Source organism: Thermobia domestica, chromosome 16 (assembly GCF_964235325.1).
Source record: "Thermobia domestica chromosome 16, izTheDome1.hap1.1, whole genome shotgun sequence".
NCBI lineage: Eukaryota > Metazoa > Arthropoda > Insecta > Zygentoma > Lepismatidae > Thermobia > Thermobia domestica.
The window spans coordinates 1,640,885-1,667,072 of record NC_137469.1 but is presented as its reverse complement, the minus strand read 5'-3'; the positions used below and the strand labels follow the sequence as shown (position 1 = coordinate 1,667,072).

Here is a 26,188-nt window from a genome sequence, read left to right as displayed (position 1 = left end):
CAGTCTTAGTCCTACACCTGATTCACCTAAAGCTGATATTACGGTCCTCTTCATTTAATTTATGTATATATGTAGGTATGTGTTTGTGTGTGTATGTATGTATGTATCTATCTATCTATCTATCTGTATATATATATATATATATATATATATATATATATATATATATATATATATATGGTACCCCGATTCTCTGGGACCTTCCTTTGTTTGGGTTCCTTCCTGCAGCAATGGTTGGTCCCGTCCTGGGCACTATGAACAAGTAAAACAATAAAACAAAAAAAGCTAGTTCATTAAATGTCTTGATTTCAACCAGAGATGTGCGTCTACGCGTAAAAAACGATAGTTTACGTTTACGTGTCAACTATGCGTAGACAATGTAAACAACGTAGACTATGTAGAATATGTCAACAACACGTAATTTAATATGGCGTCGTGGACAATAAAGGAGCTTTATTTTGTCGTTACCTTGCGAAATTGCGTACAAAATAAAATGCCTAGACCAGCAAATAGTAACTTTCGAATACTTAGTTTCGTCTTGATGAAGGAAAATGAAAAATATTATGCATTTTGTAAAATATGCAAGAACAAATTGGCTAATATTATGCATTTTGTAAAATATGCAAGAAAAAATTGCCAAATACAGCAGATTCAAGACTGAAAGCCCACAGGTGAGAATTAGTTTTGTAAATTTCATTATAAAAGCAGTGCTCGAAGTGGAAAATCTAAGGAAGTGGTATGTGCAGAGCAGAGTAAACATACAGATTAGATAATTCCCTCTACTTTTTATATGTTAGTCGTTTCCCTAATCTTTCGCTGCACCGAAGCAAAACAACTGAATGAGGAAATATGAACAAACGAGCAACGAAATTCTTCCTTACATTTGATAGTGGTTGTCTACATAGTCTACACGGGAAAAGGTGTAATGTAGATTACGTATAGATTACAGTAGACAATCGCGTAGACGTAAAATTATAGTTTACGGCACATCACTGATTTCAACAAAGGCATATTAACGGGTTACAACTAAAAATCTGCACAAAATGTGCGGAGTCATAAAATAAAACCTATTGACACAGTCATCGCTATTCTTTGGTATGTTGATAGTACACCCTTTGTGTAATTCACAATATGTTTGCTTTCTTTCAGATGCAAAGTAACTGGTAGAAAATGGCGTCAAAAGAAGAAGTCCTCCGTGCACGCATTGTAAATTTTCACGAAAAACATCACGAATCGGGGAAATCATATTGTGTGAAACACTTTGCTGCTCAAGGTGTGCCAAAAAGAACAATTTATGCGATACTTAAATCCGGAACTATAGAAAGAAAAGCAGGAAGTGGTCGATAGGCAGCAATTATGACGAATAAAAATAAACAAAGACTGAAAAAGATGTTTGACAAGAAAGACAACATTAGTCAGAAGGACGCAGCAAAAACATTTAAGTGTTCACAACAATATATATCTAAAACATTAAAATCAATGCGAATCAAAGCATGCAAAAAGGAAAAAAGCCCCATCTTACACAGCCACGCAAACAAAAACTGTGAAATCAAATTGTCGTTGGATGGTCAGAAATTACAAAGGAAAATCGTTTGTTTTGGATGATGAAAGTTACTTTAGCCTTTCTGAATCCCAAATGCCCGGAAATGACATTTATTATTCCTCAGACAAACAACACACTCCTTCTAATATAAAATATAAAGGCAAGCAGTTATTTGAAAGCAAAGTGATGCTTTATTTAGTTGTATCGGACAAAGGTGTGTCGCATCCTTATTTCAAGCCTAGTGAGTTAGCAATTAATCAAGATGTGTACGTGAAGCAATGTCTTCAAAAGATCTTAGTTCCCTTTATACGAAAAAATCATTCTGAGAATAATTTTATTTTCTGGTCTGACAAAGCCAGCTCTCATTATGCGAGAAAGGCTCAGGAGTACCTCATGTCACAAAACATCCCTTTTGTGCCCAAAACCAAAAATCCAACTAACTTGCCCCAGTGCCGCCCAATCGAAGATTTTTTTTGGACAATTGAGTGACAAGGTGTACAAACACAATTGGAAGGCAAAAACTGTTCAGCAACTTCAAAGAAGAATACGCAAATCTTTAAAAGAAATTGACCCAACTGGCGTCCAAACAGCCTGTGCGTCTATTCCAACACGTTTGCGGACTGTAGCTGATCACGCACTATTTGCAATGTGTCATTAGCATTTTCTTTTCTGCCTATGTATATACTGTAAATAAACGTTAAAACATAGTTTCCATTTGTCGTCTGGTTGCTTTTATCTTACCTCACATTTTGTGCAGATTTTTAGTTGTAACCCGTTACGTAGGGGACGGAAGTTCATGACCTAAAAATATAGATATATGACGCATAAAATGCCCTAAAACACGGGAAAAGACCTAAATTTGTAAAAAAAAAAAAAAAAAAAAAAAAACGAGAAAATGACGATTAAATTTGTAACCATAACTTTAAAAGAGTATAGTAAACATGCCAAATGATGGACATCATGTCCGTGATACTAATAAATAAATAATTAATAATATAAGAGATTTTCTTCAGTTGAAATATATGTTTGATTTTAAATGAAAATAACCAAATAAAATATAAATTTAAACAATTTAATGACTAACAACAAACAGCAATTTATTCAGCGACAAATGCACTTATTTCCCGCATCTGGGCTTACTATGTACCATTGTGTGTTTCCATATCCTGCACGCTACTACAAATATAAAGAAACAATACTTCCATGTAAATTGTGTATTTATTGTTTAGAATTAACAAATTGTATATGAAAAATTGTAAAGTGAAAATCAGGAGCACCTTTGAGGAAGAGGCAACGAAGTAACTAAGCTAGTTGTCGCCCGGAGCAAGAACTCACTTTGGCGACCCCCTGAAAAACCAAACCAAAACATTCCCTCAAATATTTGCCCAATTTTGCGCCCTCCCAATACGGCACCCGGGACACAAGTCCCGTTTGCGCCCCTCCTAGTTACGTCACTGGGAAGAGGGGACTTCCTAGAAACGTTCTGTCTTTCCTCAAAAAAACAGACTGTCGAAAAAGTAACAAATTTAAACGTCAGATATTATTTCAAAAATTAATTTGACACACACTCAAATTAATTTTAGAAATATTTAATGACAATGAAAGCACCAAGGTTTTCCTCTTAACTTACATATGGTTCAAGTGCTACTATGAGGTACGTCATACAGTGGTCATACGTAAGACGCGGACGCTAGAAACTAGACAAGCACGGATGGTTTATTAATACCTTCTGCTACGAGCCTTTATATTATGCAGATATAACACAACAACAAAACTACACTTCTGATACCTGAGTAAGGCAAATTGCTTTTTGATCTATCATGTAAAGTCAATAATGCAATAATGCTAATTTCATAACATGCTATTATTATTATTATTATTATTATTATTATTATTATTATTATTATTATTATTATTATTATTATTATTATTATTATTATTATTATTATTATTATTATTATCCAGGAAAAACCTAGAAATTTTCAACACCATATGTCAAGTAAAAGAAAGTAATAATTCAAGGAATGTGTCCGATGTCTTTGAAAAGGATTATTTACAGTTCATGGAAAAGGTAAGGATTTGAAAAATTTAAGATTGAAAATTGGGAATTCTTTTCTTTGTATGCAAGTGCCATAGAAGACTTAGAAGCTACCAAATATATATACATATATTTTTTTTATTTCATTTGTTTTAATTTTAATCAACAAACTCTTATGAATATAAAATGCTACTTATAGTTTTTGGCTCGAGCAGTAAGAAAGATACAGATTGCCACCAGTGTCGGGAGATCCCTTTCTTTGGGGCTTTCTGCTCTGCTTCAGAAGCATTGGAAATATATCACTCAATCATCTTTTGAGGTTTGTCTCTTCATCAAACACCAAGGTTATGATGGAAGAGGTCTATGGCCAACGTGGGCTCAAAACTACTGCTAAGATCACGTGTTGTTATGGTAACTCCGTTTCAAGGGCGTCATTTAGGGGGGCAGGGAGGGGCGATTGCCTCCTCCAGAGGTTGAGATTTGTATCCATTTTATCAATAGAATAGTAGTAAATAAGTGAAAAACGCAAAATTTGACTTATATTAAGGAGTTTTGCTTGCCCCCAAGCAAAATCTGAAATGACGCTACTGCTCCGTTTTGTTATAATGCATCCTCTGCAACTTTTTTTTTTTCACAGATTCACTTCCATAATTCTTTTTTAAAAAAATCATTGCGTTGCAGTACGCAAATTTTCCGAATATTGATTTGAAATCAGGCTTAAGCCCGTCTCACACGGATCTGAACTAAGGCCTCAACCCAGGCTACAACTTAACAGTGTTGCTTAACTCAAACTTCCATACAATTTCTTTTATCCTTACGTGATGTAGGGGTATCAGACAATCCTTAAAACCAGGTAGGTTTCACCAGCAGAGACGACCCGCTCGGGAGAGTAATACTCCCGGAAGTACGTTTGTCCGCGCGCTACTCTAGCCAGCTGTTTTACGCGCTATCCTAGCTAGCCAGTTGTTTTAAGTTGGTCACAAAATTTATATCATGAAGTACAAGGGGAACAAAACGAGCCCTATATCATGGAGTACAAGGGCATAAGTACTACTACTATTTATCTGCACAAAAATAAATAAATAACTTTTTTAAGTATTATTTTCATATTATTGTAATTTAATAAGTGTTATAAAATGTAAAAAAAAAAACTTTCCTCGGGCCGAGTTTGAACTCGCGCCAAAAGAGACTTTTATTACTAACATACAGCGCTAGCCCACACGGCGTTTGATTTCTGCTATTTTAATGCAAGGTGGCAAGAAGTGGATAACGCCAACCAATCAGAACTATGTTTCTCATTTCTACTTCCGGGAGCATTACTCTCCCGAGCTAGTCCTCAGCAGAGCCTCTCGTGGTCGCTGTATTAAACAGACGAAAAACGTGTTACGCACAGGGCAATCAACTGTCGTAATCGTAAATATTATTGTTTTTCTATTTCACAATATGAGTTCATCCGAAGAGGATGAAATAGCCATAGCAGCGATATCTGCTCTGTTGCTGACACAAAATCCGCCCTCCCCTCCCCCCAAAAAAACGAGAAAGAGAGAGAGAGAGAGAGAGAATGAAAGAGTAAAGAGGAGCTGGTGGGCAGAGAGTGAATTCTTCGCCGCAATAATGCACAAGAAAGCACCGTATTTTCAATGGTGAATAATGAACTACTTACAGAAGATACTCGTTCCTACAAAAAAAAAAAAAAAAAAAAAATCTACAGAATGGATTATTCAGAATTCCATATGCTATTGAAATTAGTAACTCCGAAAATTCAGCAGTGAGATACGAGTCTGGAGTCTGTATAAGCTGAAAAATGGTCTAAAGATCCTTGGACCCACCAGAATTGAAAATCAAATGACTTGTCCAAATATGTACATGAGGGCAGTTATCATTCGCGGAAAGTTAAAATAAAGAAGAAAGAGCAATTTTCTGGTATAGGTACTCAGTGCATCCGCTCAGCTCAGTACCCACAAAAAATGCCCACATGGGCCATAAAATAAATTTATACCGCGCCGGGAACCCATCTCATGCACTACACCCGGAATTTTTGTATTGTGCCAGCATTGTAGAACTGTTCCCTAAAATTTCACGAAAGCCACATAACACTGATGACAATTAACTCTCATTGTTTCTGTTTTTGGCGCTGGTTTACTTCTGGCCCATCACATCTGAATTTTATGTTTACAAGTGTAGGATTACTAGTCTAGAGTTGTTATAAGTGCTTTACGACGGATAAAATAGGTGAGCTGATATGAAAGATGCTTGTATACAAACTCTTTTCCACCGGCGGTGAATTTCTGCACTGTTTACAGAAGTTGTAGTTTATTTACAAGTGAAAGGGCACTAATACGAAATAAAGACAAATGCTATTGAAACTCGTATCATTGTCAAAATCTACTCGTTTTCACTACCATTGCTTATGCGCATACTCATCTTCGCTGACGCGCCTGTTCCCTTCAGACGCACCCTCTCGCTAACGCTCGGGCCCTACAGCTTCACTCTGCTATGACTCGGTTATATAGCATTCATGCTTTTTAGTGGCGACCTAGCGCAGGTAGTTTTGTGCTTTTTGGGCTGTAGTTTTTATGCATGCATCCGGAAGCTAAACTTAAGCAAATCGTAAAAGAATTATCATTTTTCAACAATTGCTTATGATATCCCCTTGAATTTTAACTGTGCCATGAAGATATTTTCATGTCGTCCAGCATAAATCATTTAGAAAACAATAAGAAGGTAATTAGTGAAAGAATTTGAATTTTTGAACAATTATTTCGACTGTGCGCCAAAAGTAAACCTGCACGCTTTTTTTTTTTAACATGTTATATTTTTTGGTATACAAATTGCACAATATAGGCTACTTAAATCACCTATTTTTATTCTTTTAAAAGATGTAATTACATTTGTTCACATCTGTGGTGTTCGGGCGGATTCCTTCACTGCATATTTTGTCTAAGGTCTTTATTCTTGCATTTTTTTAATAATATAAATTGTGCTTCATGTTATACAAAAAATCACTTGTCCAGGCAACATTGTTTTGAATTTAAAATTACAGCCGGAAATAAAGTTGAATGTCGTCAGGCGCTACTCTTTTCTGATTGGTAGTTGTATGTAAGTCCAGAAGAAAACTGTTTCTATTTCTTCCAAGTCAGGATCCAAATAAGGACAGCAGAAAATTTCAACCTGAACTAAGGGCAAGTTACTTCTCACACGATCGTTAAGTAAGGTCGTGAATTTTAGATCGTGAATCGCAGCCTTACTTCAGTCCCGTTTGAGACAGGATTTAGTGTTTCATAAAATTATTTTCCAGATTTTGATTAATTGGCTAATGAGATACCATCCATATGGCTATTGTTATATATATATATATATATATATATATATATATATATATATATATATATATATATATATATATATATATATATATATATATAAAGGACGCTTCTACGAGTCAGTCTTCGCAAAATTCTACATATAGCAAAGGAACGCAAGAAAACCTCAAAAACTTATAACTGCTATGTCGATATTCGCAAACTAAATCGCAAATTTCGCATTCTGTTGACACAAACTGTAACAATGTGCTTGCAAGCTTGACATTTCTTATACTATTCTAAACAATAAAAAAAAAAAAAAAAAAAAGCTTGAACAAGACAATTTAATACTTCAAATTTACACGTTCAAAGAAATATTGTTCAAGACATTTGAACAAGTCTCGAATGAAATTAAAACAACTTTTACACGATCATAGGAATATTGAATCATGTTTTTATCTACTTGTTGGTAGGTGATAGCATCAAAAGTTATCGAAAATATGAAAAAGTCGAAAGCGAAATTGCGTATTGTTTCAATTCAGACTTGCACATGAATAGTTGCAATATAAGCGTTTCTTTTCTAACTTGGTACAGATATTTCAAATTTAATAGATACGGTAAATTAAACTTGTTACAAAATATATCAGTTGAAATCTTTGAGTTTACGTCCCACGATTATGCAGGCTAGGCTAAAGGAGACGGTGATGATGAGAAATGAATGAAATGGTGGAGTGAAGAAAGAGGGAGGAAACGGGAGAACCCCGAGAAAACCACGCACACGGTGTTTGTCCACCACAAAGTTCACTTAGCGGGAATGGGATCGAAACAGGACGCCAAGCACCATATCTAACGCTCTACCACTGAGCCACCGCGGCCGCTTAAATATCGCAGTTGATTTTGCAGCTACGCGATCAGATTTTCCGTAAGTATTTTGGTCCTTTTACCTTAAATGTAGGTCAAGTTAGCTTACGTTTAAAAAGTAGAGTGCTGCTTAGGTACAAAATAGTTCCATGTACTTAGATTTTTTTTTCAAAATTTTATTCATCATATGGCATAGGGGTAACAGAATCACATCTAAGAAAAAATCTCGAAACGTTTTCAAGATTCTGGAGATCAATACCACGAGACAACGAGGTCTTTTAATGCTATTTATGCTATGGCATCGAATACTATATTAAAGAAGAAACTAAACAGCCAATACCTAGCGAAGCAATATTTTTTTTCTTCTGGACTTACCACTCACATATGCATCAGATTCTTCACAGACCTAGCTGATATTGAGTACTGGTTAAGAATAGTCCATCATAAAACTGGTAATTAGTACGGTTAAAATGAGTGGGATATTAATAAGATTGTCTGGGATATTAATTTTCATTGTCGGACCACTTCTGCACAATGTAGGAAACCAGTATTTTATGTTTACTAAGTTTAATGCTATTAGTATGAAACCATTACAACTAGTATCAAACCATAATAAGGGCTGTGATAAAGTTAAAATGAAAGAATGCGATATCAAGTATTCGTTGCACCAATCTCCTTTATGTGTATACGCTTCGTCGATAATGCGCCTGATCCTTACGGATGTGCTTCCACGTGAGTCCCATTGCTGTTATCCTGCCCTGACTCGGTTAAATAGTATTATCGCTTTCATTGGTCAGTCGTTTCTATGGCATACGTCTGGGTGCGTATTTATAAGCCCTCGTAAAGTTAATCTCCACCCATGAACTGAACTACTCCGAGAAACAACTTCTAAACGAATTCCGTGGTGAAATAATTGCATATATTATAATTAGGATAATATGTAGGGGGTCTAATTATTTCCAGGGTACTTCAGGTTGCACGCATATTACAAATCTGTACGCAATTATTTCGGGCATGTTCCATGGTAATAACAGTCCAGAATTAAAGCTAGTAATATATATATATATATATATATATATATATATATATATATATATATATATATCCATAGTTGTATATTTGACGTACTATTCTTAGTCTACAGTAAATATTTCTGTATATTAAATTCTCAAGTTAATATTTAAACCTATCTTGTCTTAATTTTAACAGTAATTATGGGCATGTAAGCTCTTAAATTACATAAATCGTGTATATTATCAGCAATATTACATGCAATATCTTCCAACACGGATATTTGCATTTGTTTATTGTTAAATCACACTTTGTACATCATATAAACATGGAAAAGATTCATAAAAAATATACTAATTCAACAACTACCGCTCTGTTCCACGACGCAAACAATTGTTTTGTATTTTCCTGAAATCAACTCAGGCGCTAATTGGCTATTGAAAGCCCTAGAACTGGGTTTGTTTAGAAGAGGACCGAAACAAAATCTCTTTGGGAAAACTATTGCATTCAAGATCAAAAAGATGTCAGTGCTGCTGTTATTTCATTAAATAGTCTTGAATAGTCTTGATCAAGCTTTGTTAGATCCTGTACAGATAGCATTATGGATTTTTTTTTTTAAAAAAATGTAGTTTCTCGCAGCGATACAGGATCGCATTGAAATCGAACGTTATCCAAGAAATTCGGACAGTTTCCAAGGACAAGTGGATAGAATCTTGCAAAATATAATTCTCGTATTCATAGCGATGGGTGCAGTGGCGTAACTAAAGGCTTGGGGGCTGCCCGCAAACAGCGTGGAGTGAGGCCCCTTCTCTAGGTTCCAATTTACAATTTGGGGCCCCCTTATGGTTTGAGGTCCCCAGCAATGCGGGGTCTGCGGGGCCCTTATTTACGCCCCTGGATGGGCTGTTATTCACAACATAATTTATCATGTCGTGGCACACTAAACTAATCCTATTAGAAATTTACATTTGACCGGAAGTGGCAGCATGACCTTGTAATCCAACTGACTCACAAGCGAGTCAGTTGTTTGGTGGGGATCATAAGAGTTGATTTATGTTGATCTGCGCACCCGTCATTACCGGATGCAAACGCCATAAGAAGTGGATCCTGTGCTTGTGATCCTTTGTGGGACATAAAACACAGAAACTTAAATCGCACTAGGTATACTTTCAGTACTTTTTAAATTATGGACAAAATAGCATGTTAAGTAGTGAAGGGGCGCCAATCCTGGGTGTCCAGGGGCCCCCAAAGGTCATGTGGGCCCCCTATTGTATTTCTGAATATACAATATTTGGCATAATTTGAATGCAATTTGTCTTAAAATCCTCATATACATATACCTTCTGCATCTGAATGGGGCTCCAAAATTCACAGAGAAATCTGCGCCCTTGGTGAAAGGGACGACGAGAACAAAGGTGGACAACCGTGATGGGATTTCTATAATCTAATGACAGGTTGGTTGCTTCTAATGTCATGATGTTCCTTCGGACAAATTTAGCTGTTAGATTGTTGTAATACAAATTAGATCTTTGCTTTTACTTATGCAAATTTGACTATTACTTACAATGTATATCATTCAGTGCATTTTTTTTTTTCAGACGGCTCAACCATGCAGTAGTATGTTGATTTCTTGCGAGTGGATGAACGTAGACACCAACTGTGGCGAACTTTTCACGAAACTCGTGACAGACGAAGGACTCTGCTGCTCCTTCAACTTAATGCCTAAGGAAATACTCTTCACCAACAGGTAAATGTACATTTGTATTGCACGAGGAGATGAAGATGAACATAATACCTGAAACGATGTTCTCGTTTCATTTTACAACCAATTATGCTTTGTCGTATGTCTGTTAACTATTTCTATTCGTGTAATGTAAATGAATTCAATATTACAAAATATATATCAAGAATATTATAGTCATCTTCAAGAAACCCTATTAGTTTTTCACTCAGTGGGAATAATATGGCCACTAACCGAATCGCTGCTCATCTGATAAAAACATTTTCTGTTTTATTGTAATTTTTGCACAACTTGTAATTATGTCTTTCTTCATTTCCATTTCTTCAACGTTATTTCAGAAAATCCAATATTAGACCTACTTTATGACACTCTGGCGGAGCCATAAGAAATCTCTGCATAAAAACTCAATATTTTAAACAGCTCTGGTGTCAAGGATATTATAAATAGAGGATCTGCCCATATGTATCTTCATCCTATTAAATCGATGAAGCCAAAAAATAACCGAGCATCGGCACGTCTGATTAGCTACTCTCTTTGGTTACTTTCGTTTCCGTCATGATTGTTGGCACAAAACATTGCGATCTTATTGGGCAGAGTGGGCAGAGTAGGAGTGGCGAAACTGTGACGTATGGCTTCAAGATTTTGTTGTAAGGGCAGATCCTCTATTTTCTAAAATCCTTGGTGATATTCCCTACCTCTCTCGAAAGAGGAGGCACAAGTTGCTGTGGCCGAGATCCTTGAATGGTTGGATGCGGACAGGGTTGCCACATTGAATTGCTTCACGTACTTCGCTGTGCTCTGTCTTGTTAACCATTCTAAGTAGCCTACGATCTTCACTCGTCAAGACCAAACGACTGAATGACAAATTGACAACACAGCCGACGTCATTCACTTCTTTTCCTAAAGTAAACGGAAGGTTTCCTCCATAAGAGCGCGGCGGGGGTGGGGCCGAAGTATGTTTCACGTATTTTCCGAGAGCACACTTGAAATAGAATAACTCTAGTGATAGTATAGATGTCTCTAGCACACCTTATTGTGAGCATCGCCTACCCGAATTTATATATGTCAGCCGTGGGAGCCATTGTTCATGGCTCCGATATTAATTTAAAGAAAACTTGTTACTGCAATGTGTATTACAAGATTTCGAGTTTAAACACGTGTTTATTTAAATAAGACTATAATACGGACTTTCTGAAGATTGGAAAACACCAAACGATCTTAGGTTTGCGTAAATTACGAACTATTGTTTAATTTGGGGTGAGGTTACCGGCGCCGGTTATGAAAATCATTGGTTGTACTCTAATTAATAGTACACAGCCGGAGAGTTCCAGTATGGATATACTGCAGGCTTAGCAGGAGATACAGGAATTTTCCCCGAAAGGAAAAAAAAAAAAAGATCCTCCTGAAAATGTTGAAATTCAAATGTATTTTTTGAATTAAAAAATGATTTATTTTGTATTTTTGTTTTTCTCAGTAAAAATCTAATGTGAGTACTGTTTACAAAACTGAAGAAATAAACTGCCATCTGTAGGTATTCAGTAAGAAGAGAATGGGTATAAAGTAACTTTATGCATACTGCCGTGGGTCAATACTAACTAACTCTATGATCTAGGAACCCGAAGGTTCAATGCCGCGTTCACAATAGCTCTCCACTGACTTTTATCCTTAGGCAACTGGATCCACTTTCTACTTTGTATTCCTATTTCTGTGAGATTCATCTTAATATTGTCCTCCCATCTGGGCCTAGGTCTTCCTAATGATCGTTTCCCGGTTGGTCTTCCAGTTAAAAATTTGAAACCGTCACTACTTTCTTCCATTCTCGCTACCTAACCTACCCACCTAAACCTCCTAGACCTGATGACCCTAACAATGTTCGGTAAATGATATAAATTACCGAACATTATGAATTAGTTGCTCATTATGAAGTTTGCACCATTCCCCATTCCCATTTCACTTGGGCCCAAATATTCGTTTTAGGATCTAGTCCTCAAACACTTTCAGTCTCCGCTCTTCCCTCATAGTAAACGACCATGCTTCGCAACCATACAGCACAACACACATGATTATCGCCGACATGATATACTGTATTTTAAGCTTCAAATTTCTCGACAAATTCGCGATTACAAAAGGTTTTGAACTGAATAATAACACGAATTCCCTGCTTTTAGTCGACATTTAATTTCTTCGTGAATATGGTTTTGGTCTGTAAATATTGATCCTACATATTTGAAAGCATCCACTTTATCGAAAGTATTGTTTGATATTTTAACGCATCCATAATTTGCAATATTACAGTCTCGACGGACTTCCATGTATTTAGTTTTCTCTGCATTTACTTCTAAAAGTATGTCCCTGCAAGCGTTTAATACGACCTTTGCATTTCTTTCTACTATTCTCCTGTCATCCCCCCATTTACATCATCAGCATATGTCATAATTTGGTGAATACCATTCAGCTCTAGACCCTGGTTGTTATCTTTGATTTTCCTTATAGCGTACTCAAGAACAAAGTTGAATAATAATGGCGATAACGTATCTCCTTGTTTCAGGCTATTCTCGACGTGAAAGCTAGTGGACAAAAATTTTCCTACTCGGACTTTACTTTGGGATTTATTTAAACATAACTTAATTAGTCTAATTATCTTTCTGGGTATTCCAAGTTCTGTAAGAACGTTGTACAATGTTTTTCTTCTAACCGAGTAGTATGCCTTTCTAAAATCAATAAATAGTTGATGTACCGGGGTATTGTATTCCCACTTCTTTTCGAGTATTTGGCGAATGGTAAATGTTTGGTCGATGGTTGATCAATTTCGTCTAAATCCGCACTGAAGATCTCCAATAATTTCATCTGCGTACGGTGTCAATCCATCTAATAGAATGATTGAACTAGCGTCGAGCAATACGCTAGTCATTAAAATTTTGGTAATGGTGCAAAAGACATTCTTCCACCTCGAATTTTAAAGGCTTCTATCAACGCGATAGAAAGATTTATCACACCTATATTCGCATATAAAATGCAACTTGACTCCTAAAATACATGACTAACTGAACTTCTCAGAATGAAATGACTTTTTTTTTTTTTTTTTTTTTAAGTTTCGCTTCCAACGGTTCTGCCCATTGGGTTACAGGAGACGAATAAGTAATGAAAGGGAATAATTATGTAATCATTTGTGGAATGATAATGTGGAAGTAAATGAGAATCCTGAGGAAACTACAGACACGATATTATCCTTTACAAACCCACATAGGCCTACTCTGGGATTGAAGCAGAAACCTCTTGCATCATACACCTGAATTCTCGCACACAGCCAACTACAGATTTAGTTTAAATTGTAAATGATAATTCTTGGACGAAATCTAACCATTATATTTTCAGTACAGCTATTGCTGCTACTATTAATCTTTATACGATAATATTTTTTGTCATTGAATATTACTCCAATAGGATTTTTTTTTCATCTAAATACTCTGTGTCCACATATTCATCCTTTTTCTTCCCTATTGGCTAATGTTCTTTACTTATTGAAATTTTTAAACTGTTTTTTAAATATAATAACTAAATTTTGTTTTGTGTCTTAATAAATAGAAGAGGTAGGATGAACTGTTATTTTATCAATAAAATGTTGAAAATGAAGTATGCAGTATAGGTATTGAAGTTGAATATCAGTGCAGAATAATAGCTTTCAGACGCAATTAGATTGTCTTAAAAAAATTAATTCTGTCCTTATGAAAGATATCATTGAAATGTTTTATAATTTTTAACAGTATTTAAGATTCTTCATAATTTTTGCATTGTTTTACAATCAAACAATAGCGCATTGCTAAATATAATCGTTACCATATATACTTGAATAATTTATTCCTTGTTCGTTATTAAATGCTGTGATATGTCAACTACATGTCTGTTACAAGGTCTCAGAAACTATTCAGTTTATGATTCAAAAGTGAAGACTGGTTTCACATTGGATCCATTGGGGTCCGTGCTCCGTGAAACCAACATTTTGGTGAGTATTTTTTCACTTAACATAAAAAGATATATTTTTTGAAAACAATTTCTACACTATTTCACTGTTCGGTGTCATTTACAATGCAACAGTTTCTGATTGTAACCACTATAATAATTCAAACTGTTTGTAAATTCACATTATTATTATTATTATTATTATTATTATTATTATTATTATTATTATTATTATTATTATTATTATTATTATTATTATTATTATTGCTCCTATCTTAGAAAAAATGTGTGTACCCACCATAAATACCTATCACTGGCTGCAAAGGCAAGCGTCAAAATTTAAGAAATGCAAAAATTAGTGTGGTGCTATCTGTTGTTCTATTACCTTTTTAATTCATATAATACACTCTTGTTCTGGTGTTCTAATCAATTTAAAGTAAAATGTTAATTTCGTAAACCAAAAATAAATAAATAAATAAAATTGACAAAGAAATAGCTTTTTAAAAATGGGTGCTGCAGTACGCACACTGTTTCGTAGGTTTCCGTAAGAAAATTTCCCTCAAATTACCCCAAAATTTTCCTTTTTCTTATCAAATTTTCTCTAGTTTGTTGAGTATTCAATTTCTATGATAGTAGTTATGCGATAAGATTAATTTATATTAAAGGCAATACACAAACCACATTTAATGTATTCATTTGCTTTTTGCTTCTATTTTTCTACTTTTTCCTTTACCTTTTTCTACCAAAAAAAAAAAAATACACACAAATATACCCAACCAACAATGGGTGCAAATTATGCTACTTTGAGCGCGCACACACACAAACTATAGCAATTGTATTGTTTTATTTCTGGAAACCAAAGGAAAATGTAAGCATTTATATTGGTCAATCAGCCAGTGCCAGAATTTCATTGGATTTTCAACGTTGTATCGAAAATTTCCCTTTTTGCTAAATCCATCTATGAAATTTCCCTAAATTAGGGCATTTTCCCTTAAACTACGACCACTGAGTGCGCATTGCCAAAGAAAAGTCCAGATTATTATTATTATTATTATTATTATTATTATTATTATTAGTAGTAGTAGTAGTAGTAGTAGTAGTAGTAGTAGTAGTAGTAGTAGTAGTAGTAGTACCGTAATAGTAGTAGTTGATGTTGTATTTGTTTCCTCCTTCTACACATCATCCAAATTATTTTCAACGGCAAATTGAAGGGTAAGAAGCAACGGTCCAATGTTTCCAGCCTAGTGAATCCTTTTGTGATAGGTAAATCACTGAATTCAAATAAGCATATAACTTGAAATAAAATATCCACATACAATCCATATACAAAGGTTGATTCATTTATATTAAGCCGAAGTCAGTGTGCATCTGAACCGTGCATACGCAACTCATCCCTGTGAGATTGCCATGAGGTAAGCAATCTATCGCATTAGTCATGCTGTAGAGCAGTGTGATCGACCGTAGTCTGATGCCAACGAAACTGAACAGATTCTGTGAGAGGTCCATTCTGTCCTTTTCCGATGCCGACCGTTCACAGCGCCGTGTATGGTAGAAATGTGTAAAGAGTGTGATTTACATATACAGTAAATCGTGCCACTCTGAATCATATTATACATAAATATGCAACACAGAGCCCTGGGTCCACCACACTGACGGGAACACTTGAAAACTGACCTTCAGTGGAGAGGATCTGACCGCTATTGCGTGTGGTTTGGCGTACGTCGATCTTCCAAAAAATCCCCCACACACAGTGTATGATGGCCAACAGATGACGCATATTGCATGCGATTATCAATCGTATCATTCACGTCTCATAGTCGTTTGCAAAAGCAGTGTGCACGCTCTGAAACCGTGTCATGTGGTTGAGAGAAGAAGGAACTGCAAGGGGGCTATATGAATGTCATCTCGCGGGTGGTCGGTGAAACTTCGTTGTTACTCTTGGTGAAGCGTGGATATATCTTACAGATTGTGGTAAAGTTCGTAACATTACATATAGACAGAGTTTCCCAAAAGCGCTCATGAACCGCTTTCTCGTACAGAGGCAAACTGCGTCTCCAAAAGTTGGAGCAAAACGTCAAAAACAATCCTGTGTATTACCTACCATACTCATGTCCTGACTGAAATGTACGAGCATGAAATCCCAGCATTGTAAGAACAAACCATGAACAAGACAGGGTATTCAGGCACACGGCGAAAACATTGCTGGAATTCTATCGCCGTATGGAGCAAGAAACTGCAATTGCGACAATTTCCTTCTCTGACATTCTTGTCAAAAATCGAGATGCCAGCCCAATAAACTATTGTGCTCTTCGACTCCTCAACCGGCGCCTATCCCATCGTTGAGTCCGCACCGTCATCGGCCTATGGAAAGTCTGAAAAAAGATGTAGGATGCAACACCCATGGTCCAGATGCAACACAGCCACCTGCAGTGAAAACTTTTGATACCGGGTAATTGTCAGTAGAGGTGGTCTACAGATCGAATACATCTGTTGGTGGAAACATGGCATTTACTAGGCAAGAGACACATTCAAATTCGGATCAATATAGCAGAATCAACCTCTGTGTATATATAAAAAGAACCTTTCAAAAAGGATGTATTACCTGTGCAACGTACGCAAAATTTCCGTGATATACGTATATCGTAACTTCACAGTTTATTTCGTTCATGAAATACTTTTTATTATTATTATTATTATTATTACTAGTTGAACCTGCGCTATTTACACAGCGCACAGTTCTAGTACGAGCGTGAATCTCCTTCCTACTTCTTAGTAAAGGACAAGAAGACTCTCAAAGGGAGTGAATTGCTATAGACGAACATATTGCCTAAATGTAGTATTTTAATATATAGAATGTTGGGGGGAGTTTGTGGCAAACTTGGATAAGTGACAGATGTTATCAAATGCAATATTTTTTGTTATAATTCCATATCCGAGTACGCCTCACTATGGGTCCACAATCCTTCGAAGTTGCCACCTTGCAATAGGTTTTGTCATTCAGATTAAAGGAAAGCGCCTGAAATGTCCATCAACCCGCTATACGTAGCTCCTTTACTGGCTGCCTTTCACAAGGATATCAACCTTAACGTTCTAGTAGCAATATTAAACTAATACTCAAAACGACGCCTAAAATGTGGAATAATAAAATAAAGACAAGTTTTCTGAAAATTTGAATGAGAACTGGAAAACTACACAAAATTTGGAATCGACCAGCGAAAATAGCACTAGTACTTGTGGTTTTCAAGATCTCATGTTCGAAAGGACTGGCCACAAAGATATAAATTTTTCTACCATTTTAATAGATAGATTATTATATTGATTACAAACATGCATTTCTCAAACTAAGTGGTAAGCAATTGTTTCGTTCTTTCTTCTCTCCAAATGACGCCCCTGATTACATCCATTTCTGATTCTTGAGGAAGTATCGTTTTCACGGTTTCAAATCATTCCTTAACAACCCAACATTTGTGGCCCCGCGTAGCGTAGTCGCTAACGCTCTCTCCTTCAGTGCTAGCGGTCCCGGGTTCGATTCCCGGTGGGGTCACTCGGTCGTAAAAGTGTAACACGCTTTTTCAGGCCACCCACCCTAAATGAGGTTTTCCTGGGTTTTCCTCATTCACACCAGACAAATGTCGGGGTGGTACCTAACTTATAGGTCCCAGGCCGCTTCCTTCCCTCCCCAATCATTTCTTCCTTCCCTTTCTCCGGATAGTGTGCTCGCCGAGGGACGTTATCTCTCATACGTCACAGGCTAAATGGCCTTAGATGCCGAAAGCCCAGAAATCTAAATCCTAAATCCCTCTAAACCCAGAATTTGATTTCTTAGTACAGTCGTCACCAAAAGATTACATACGGTACATAAAGATATTACATACTGGTTGATTACTTTGAAGACCGTCAACTATAAAAGGTTCTTGACAATCTTCATTTCTTAAAATTTCTCTTTTTCAACAGATCTGGAGCCTTTTGTCTACCACTGGAAATCACTTTTTTCTTGTACTGAGGTTTGAATGAAATAATCAAGATGTTAGATAGACCAACTGCTGACTGACGATGAACCATATGGAATCATATATAGCATTGTGTAAACAGAGTATAAAATTTCCATGATCAGAGTGGCTGGAATTGTAATAAATTTCAACAAGGAATGTAGAATGTTTTCTTCATACGATCTTTATAAGTGATTCACAGTTCCTGAATTATTTTATATTGACATCTAACTGGAGGCTGTTAGATAGAAACTGCTATTCTGCAGGAAATAAAACTGAGTGTGTTGTCGTCGGAAAAATAAGTTGTAAAGATGTAAAATGAACAAATTGTTGAGTGAAATCGATTCAGAGATGTCGTCATATGCAAGTTGTTTTGGAATTTCAAGGACACATATTAACCCACCAACTATACGAAATGTTATACAAAAAGTTTTTCTCTGTTTCTGTTTCTGGTTGTTTCTGAGAGCAGAAATAAAATTGCAAAAGAATCAATAGCTACAAGAAAGCATCTAAATATCTTATGATTCTCGAATAATCGCTGGTGACACTACTCTTGGTGAATTTAATCAACCAACTAAGCTGTGGAAATTGGAAAGAGAGTTGGCAGAAGAATAAGCCAACATTTCAATGTCACGCCCATGTCATCTAGTTCAAAATTTTGTTAGCTGAGTGTTCTGAGAACGCAATACCACTACACTAACTGTTTGGTTCTCGTAAAGAAGCTGAGTTGATGGATGCTATGTTTTATTTGGAATTAGTACGAAGAAGTTGAAGATTGATGAGTGTCTATCAGTATGACTGTTTTCACCGCTGGATTGGAGCCAAGAAGAAAACATCAAGTCAATTATTGTACTGTCTCATTTATTAAAATGTAATGTCTGTTTGAAAAAATGAAAAAAAAAATATACAAAAACCCTCCTTAAAAGAATTAGCTTGGGGTTTTAGGGGTGGGTGCTTGATTAAGTGGGGTGGCTGGATCAATAGATGGATGGGGTATGTCTACCACCAATCTTCCTAGAGATCTTAGGAAGATTGGTGGTGACTGGATGGGCAGGCAGGGGAGTAGACTGGCGGACAGGTCGGGTGTTTGGGCCGCTGGGCAGACGGTCCGGTAAGGGGGAGATGGGCTGACGGATGGGTTGAGGGGGCCTTGGAAGAAGGGAGGGTGGGGGTGTGGGTGCTTGGCTTGGCGGGTGGATATACACAACATACACACGTACGCACATCCAAACGCCTACATTCCTCATCATCACAAACACTGATGCAGCGAGGGACCTCGCGCTTCGATCCAGATGGGTAAGTATTGTAGCATTTACAGACTTCTACACAAATGACTGATCTTCTTCGGAAAATTCTTTTGCTTTCAGATTGTTCTTCAAATAATTCTTCTGCTTTCTTCAATACAGGGGTGCCCACAAGGGGGGGCTATGACGCAAACTGCGTCATTGAAATATTTGGGGGGGGGTAAAATCTATATAAATATGTTTGAGAGGGTGTAAAAATTAATCGAAAAGATTTTTTTTTCATGGAAGAACACCTACGGATAGACATTTGAGGGGGGGTGCGTCATGAACATGAGGGGGGGTGGGCATCACTGTTCAATATGTGTTGAATGTGTCTTCGTTCTCCTTTCTCTGTATCCAATTATTTTTATTTCTTCATAATCTCTCTCTGTATTGTAAGAATAATTGATTCTTCAATTTATATTTGTTCCAATACTATTTCTTTTATACATTGTGATTACAACCACTCGCTTCTCAATTCACACCCTTCAATATTATTTCTTTCGTTTCCTACAGCTTCCATGAGGACGTCTCTCCATCAGAATGTAGAACAGAGTGAAGAAATGAAGAAAAAAGTGCCACTATTTGCCATATTAAATATTCTACTAGGATGTTATGTTGGGAGAACGTGCTATCAGGTCAAAGTCTGATTAGAATCGAGAGATGAGAAAAAGTTGAATAGTGGACACGTCTGCGACAAAATCACTCGAAAGAACCCAATGGATACAACATCTGTAATGTAAAATATTAGAGAAAGAGAAAGATCATTAGGATGAAGAGGTGGTGAAAGGGTGGAGACAGTGTGGTAAATCAAATTAATAAAAAATATAAATAGATAAATAAAATAAATAACTTAAATAGATAAGTTACAGTAGGTAAAAAATATAAATAAAAAGTTAAATAAATAAATAATTTAATTAACTAATCATAACTCTTCTCCTCCCATCATCATCATCACCATCATAACCCTAATCACCGACCACACTGCCTCCAGTTTCTTTCCACCCGAATCTTTTCTCTTTCTGCAATATTTCAATTTACAGTTGTTGTGTCTCATGGTTATCTAATGACATTTTGTGTGCCGTGCCTTCATCTTTAATGTTTTCTCTTCTCTGAATATCTAGTCAATACTTTGACCTCGCCTCACGTTCTTTCATATTAACCTTCTAGCACATGATTCAATATGATGATAGTGACACTTTTGTCTAGTATTCTCCCTCTTCTTCGGTCTTGGATACATTCTGATGACGAGAGAGTGAATCTTGAAAGCTAAGTCCTTTATTCTTCCAATATGCTTTTCTTCATAAGCATCACATATAGTACCTTTTATGCCTGCAGATAGCACACAAACACTTTTTATACACGGAGGTGGCTCGAGAGAGAAGTTACACTGGTAAAAGTTAGATTTATCGCTTGAAACTGAAAGAATAAATATTATCTAATGTATTAATTGTTGTATACAACAATTAGTGCATTAAGAAAGTTATCTTTTTTTTTAGTTTCAAGCGAAAAAAACTTAATTTTTACCGGTGCGACTTCTCTCACGAACACATCCACAAACAGTTAGTATTTCTTTTTCAGTTCTTTCGACGAAGAAGAAAGAAGAAGAAGCCTTACCACGACATATTATCTGTCTGTCTGGTTGGGTGTCTGTGCTTCTGTCTGACCTGACGCTGGGGTTCTTGATATCTGTCCTGACGCCTGAATCCTAAATGTTGATCCCGACCTGATGCCCTCTGTGCCCTTATACCCGCCCTGAAGCCAGCCTTCTCCTCTGCCTGCTTTCCTCCTATCTATCTATTCTTTCAGCCACCCTATAAAGCCGGTGGGTAATTGGGGTGGAAAGCTGGTAGGGAATAGGGAGGGTGGGAACTGGTCGGTGGGACTGGTGAGGTGGGTGGAGGGAAATAGCTCTCCCAGAGAAAGGAGGTGAATAAAAAAACATTGGTGTTTTCATTTCCTGGTGTTTTGTGGTTAACGAATTGGCATTACTAATATTAATGAGAGTATGACAAAGTAAAGTAGGTAGAGTAACTGAGTAATACACAGAAACCATCAGAGAATGTGTACACAATTTAATAACGGTATCTGTGTATTGCTTTTGAAGTTAAATTTTCTTACAATTCGTAATATGATCTTTCCTCAACAGATATCGATATAATGTTTCCTCAACAGATGACTGTAACATGTACGTATAACAGTAAAACAAAATGGCCGGTGCACGCTAGATATTTGAGAATCGGACTTCCGTTATAAAGTGGAATTTCAAGTTCTATAATGTCGCTAAATTTAGCACTTGAGTTTTAACTTTTGGGGCAGTTCAAGAATGTTGTGTGCCGTAGAAAACCATCTACGAAGGGATTATTCGTGAAGACATTACAGTGGCACGTGCAACAATCTTCGTGAACACATTGATCGACATTGTTCAAGCAACCACTTACCATTCTCATTTGTGTCTGACATCTAACGGCATCGCTTTGATAATTGTTGTTGTTGATAACGGTACATGTGCAGGAAACATCTTCGCCGGTTAATTTCATAATATATTTTTCATTTCCTTTAGTCTAAAGGATATAAAAGGGCGGGGAAAGATAGTTGAACTTGAGGTAGGTGGTCTTTACAAACTAGTATTACATTCAATCCGAGTAAGGACAAGGTGAAGCAGGAGGGTCCAGTGGACTTAACGTTTTAATGAAAATGGTTATGGAAATGAATGAAGATTTATTTGTTCCAATATTTCCTATATAGCTTATCGTTGTAGGAAATAGTGTGATTGTTCGTGTCTGTTGAAGAATGCGAACTGGAGCATGGAATGTAAAGTGAAGCTTGATTTTCTTAGAATAAATATACTTGAGTAAACGTTACACTGTCTGCTTCAGTTGGTATCGTTACACACATGGGCGGCGATTGGGGGGGTCAGTTGCTCCCCCACTTTTCTGAAATGGCCTATTAATGTATATAGTTTCATGGAAATGTAAAGTTTTTGTATGTATTTAGAAAAAATGGTGCACTAGTCTCAATAATATTTGCCGTTGCTTGAGTACACACCGGTTGTCTTCCCGTGGAGTTCAGAAAGCTACAAGAATTGCGTTTTAATTGCCACAAAAAATTGTCCAAAAATTTACCTATTGGAGCGCAACATTTCGAGCATACTTTCATTTCTTCTTACAAGAGCTCGATATAAGTCCAATATGAGTTAATCAGCCGCTTTGAAACTAATTAAGATAACATTTCGAAAAAAAAAAAACTTTCACAAGTCATTTTTTAATTGCACAAAATTGACAGTTCGTAAAATGTCTTTTCTTCTTTCTAATAGTAAGGGATATTTTTATTTGTTTTTTTTAAATTTAACATTCTGTTCAGCAGCAAAGCTATAGGAGATGTAGACCTACTGATTAACATGGAATCCAATGATCTTCCGCTCATTGTTTCATAAGAGTACATTTTGTTTAGCCTATTACCTTTCATTTGTAATAGTTTCAAAGATAATGAGGTCTAGTCATGTTTCTCATTAACTTGAGTTATATTTGTAATTATAATTCTTAATAAAGATTTAAATACTAAATTACGGTATAATTTGAATGTATTTTAATGAATTTCGCTTCTTTCGTAAAGGAAAATTTAAAGTAAACAGTATGTTCGGGATTACCCCGACCACCGGGGCAATCCCGAACATAGGTACATTTTAAAAGCATTTCACTGATTTGTTAAAAAAATGTTATTTTTGACTTTCCTCTAAAGTTTAGTAAACAGGAAAACTCCAAGCTTTCTATCTACAAGAAATCTTAATTTTATCTCTAAAAACAAAAGAGTTATTTATAGTCAAAGCTTAAGTGTTCATGAATACCCCGGTCTCCCCTACTGTAAATTTAAAATTACTTCAATGTACTTAGGTTTTGTGACTATATGTATTAGCTTGTATTCTGTGGATAGATATAAAATTGGAGAGCTTTATTCTTAAAATTTCAGATATTTCTCTTTCCTTCGTTTTGCGTACTCATTTGTATACCTAGCACTTTCATTCTACTCTAATAAAGAGAAAGTTAATAGACCGACTAAAGAGGTAAAGGGGGAAAGGTTGAAGCTAAACTCTCACTTGTAACGATCCAAATGACGTTTGGCTTATATACCTTTTGAATAATCTCTGAGAAGAAAAAACAGAAGAAAACAACTTATTTAGATATTTAATTTATATCAAATGGAATTTTTACTTATCTTCAGCTTACAACACTGTTTTGGTTTGTTACAATTAAAACTCATTATTTCTGATAACGGTGAGATTAAGAGCGAGAAGCTGCTGATTCAGAGTGTCGACGCCGACGTCCTTACTGTTTGACGTGTTTACCACATATTCGATCTTGTAATGGAGCATATGTTGGACTTTGTTCCTGAAATGACACATTTTCTGTCAAATTTGAAAAATGTTGCAACGTATTTCAGAACTTCGAAAACAAAAACAAAAATGCTGCACAAAACAATGGCTAATTTAAATACGATTCCTGCGTACCTCGAGGTACGATTTGCTGAACATTTGCATACATTGATTACCGCAGTAGTCCACAACTTACCTGGATGTTTGGTAGGCAATTGTCAGGGAAGGGGAGAAGAAGGATGGAGCTGCTGCCAAAGGGATGTTAGACGCGTGGGCTGAAAATTCCATGCAGTTTAATAGTAGTTCTCATGCATGTCATCACTAGAATCTTCCAGAAGATGCAGAGAATTCTTCAATGCTCTGATCTTCTACTGATTGATGTTCTTACAACAAGAGATGCAGCATTAAGGAAACTGAACTTAATGTTGGAGAATCCCTTTCTCGGTGGAAAGGAGGACTGCGTAGTTAGCGACAACGTGAATGACGATGAACAGAGGCTACAGTGCCGTACAAATCATAATGTGCATGTGACTCGTAGGAACAGAAACTGGGAAGCTGTTCGAACAGAAGTAGTACAATCTTGCTTAAAATTCCTTGGTGTTCCACTGAACATAGATGGCAGCATTCTCAGCTCCAATCAGACTACTTTGTACGCGTCTCAGCATAGTCGATGATAAATGTTGCTCGTCCATTAGTAGAAGCAATATTAAGCAATATATTTTTTTTTAAAGTACTGACTTTTGCCTCAAATGTATGCGACAACTAGCCAGGAAATGAAGAAGTACCATTACTAATGGATAGTGCTGATGCAGGAATGAAATATTCTGTGAGACTGAGAAGACTATTACCAGTCTCTTCTAGAATGCTGCAGAAACTTCTTGCTGCCTTACTTACAATATCACTTCACAACATGTCAGTTGTACGAACTATTTCACACTATAACCAGCTTCGAAGTATTCATCGTTTATCGATGAGTGAAAACATGACGAATGACCGACTTATGACATCGCTAAATAGAACAGGTACTGCAAACTACGACGTAAGACCGGCTGTAGCGGAGTTCTTGAAGCAAGATGACAGACGGGGGAGCAGTCCTAATAGTGCTATCTATAAAAGCAAGGAGTTAGTGAAAAAGTTTTTCACAGTTGAATAATTTGTTATATTCAAAATCAATATATTTGTGTCACATAGGCATCTGTTGCGATGTTATCAGTCAGTATCCTTTATTCGTTGATAGTAGATCATGTATCAATTGCCATGACAGTAATACAGGCAAAGGCGCCCATGCTGTGGTTTCCAAGGGGGGCAGGTAGAGGTCACGTTTCAAATATAGTTTCAAATTTTGCTGTAATTAATGTAAAAATTCTATTGGGTTTTCGATATTCTGAAGTACAATTTCCTCTAGGGGGCAAAAGCCCCACCTTACCCTCCTGATGGGCGTCCTTGTATACAGGTGTTAAGACTGCTAATGATATTAACGGCTCTGTTAAGCCTATTGTAACTAAATGAGAAACATACTCAATTACCTATATTCTAAACATGTAAGAAACCAAACAATGCAAAAAACATTCAGATGCAGTGTAAAAATGATAGCAAGAGTGTAACTAATAGCAACTGGGATAACACGGCTTTAAAGCACGTGAGAAACCAAACAGTGTGAAACAGGTTCAGCTCAGGGGCGGATCCAGGAGTGGAGGCGATCAGCCCCCAGAAGAGGAAACTTTCTTATTTTATATATAAATAAAACTCGTCCCAGAGTTTAGATCTCTTAAAAGTAGCTCTAAGTAGTAGTATTACAGCCCACTGCCACACCAAGAGTCCGTCCTGGATCCGCCCCTGGTTCAGCTTTAAAGTGTGAAAATAGTAGCAAGAGTATTACCATTAACAAATAGCCTAAAATGCTTTAATACAGGTAAGAAACCAAATAATACGGGACAGGTTAAAAATTTGAAGTGTGAAAATAATACTAGAAATTAACCAGTTACAAGTGGAATAACACGCTTTAAAACAGGAGAGAAAACAAACAATGTGAAACAAATTGAGATTTAAAGTGTAAAAATTATAGCAGAAGTGGAACCACTAACAAAA

General features: G+C 36.3%; 1 protein-coding gene across 1 annotated transcript in view; it reads left to right on the top strand.

The window, feature by feature from the left end:
* LOC145673328 (pickpocket protein 28-like) overlaps positions 1 to 26,188 on the top strand; it is a 75,054-nt gene that overhangs the window by 16,499 nt on the left and 32,367 nt on the right. Inside the window, exons 4-5 of the mRNA XM_081742927.1 lie at positions 3,509 to 3,614; positions 10,354 to 10,502. Of these exons, the coding sequence (XP_081599053.1) occupies positions 3,509 to 3,614; positions 10,354 to 10,502 (255 nt within the window). The remainder of the gene's footprint in view (positions 1 to 3,508; positions 3,615 to 10,353; positions 10,503 to 26,188) is intronic.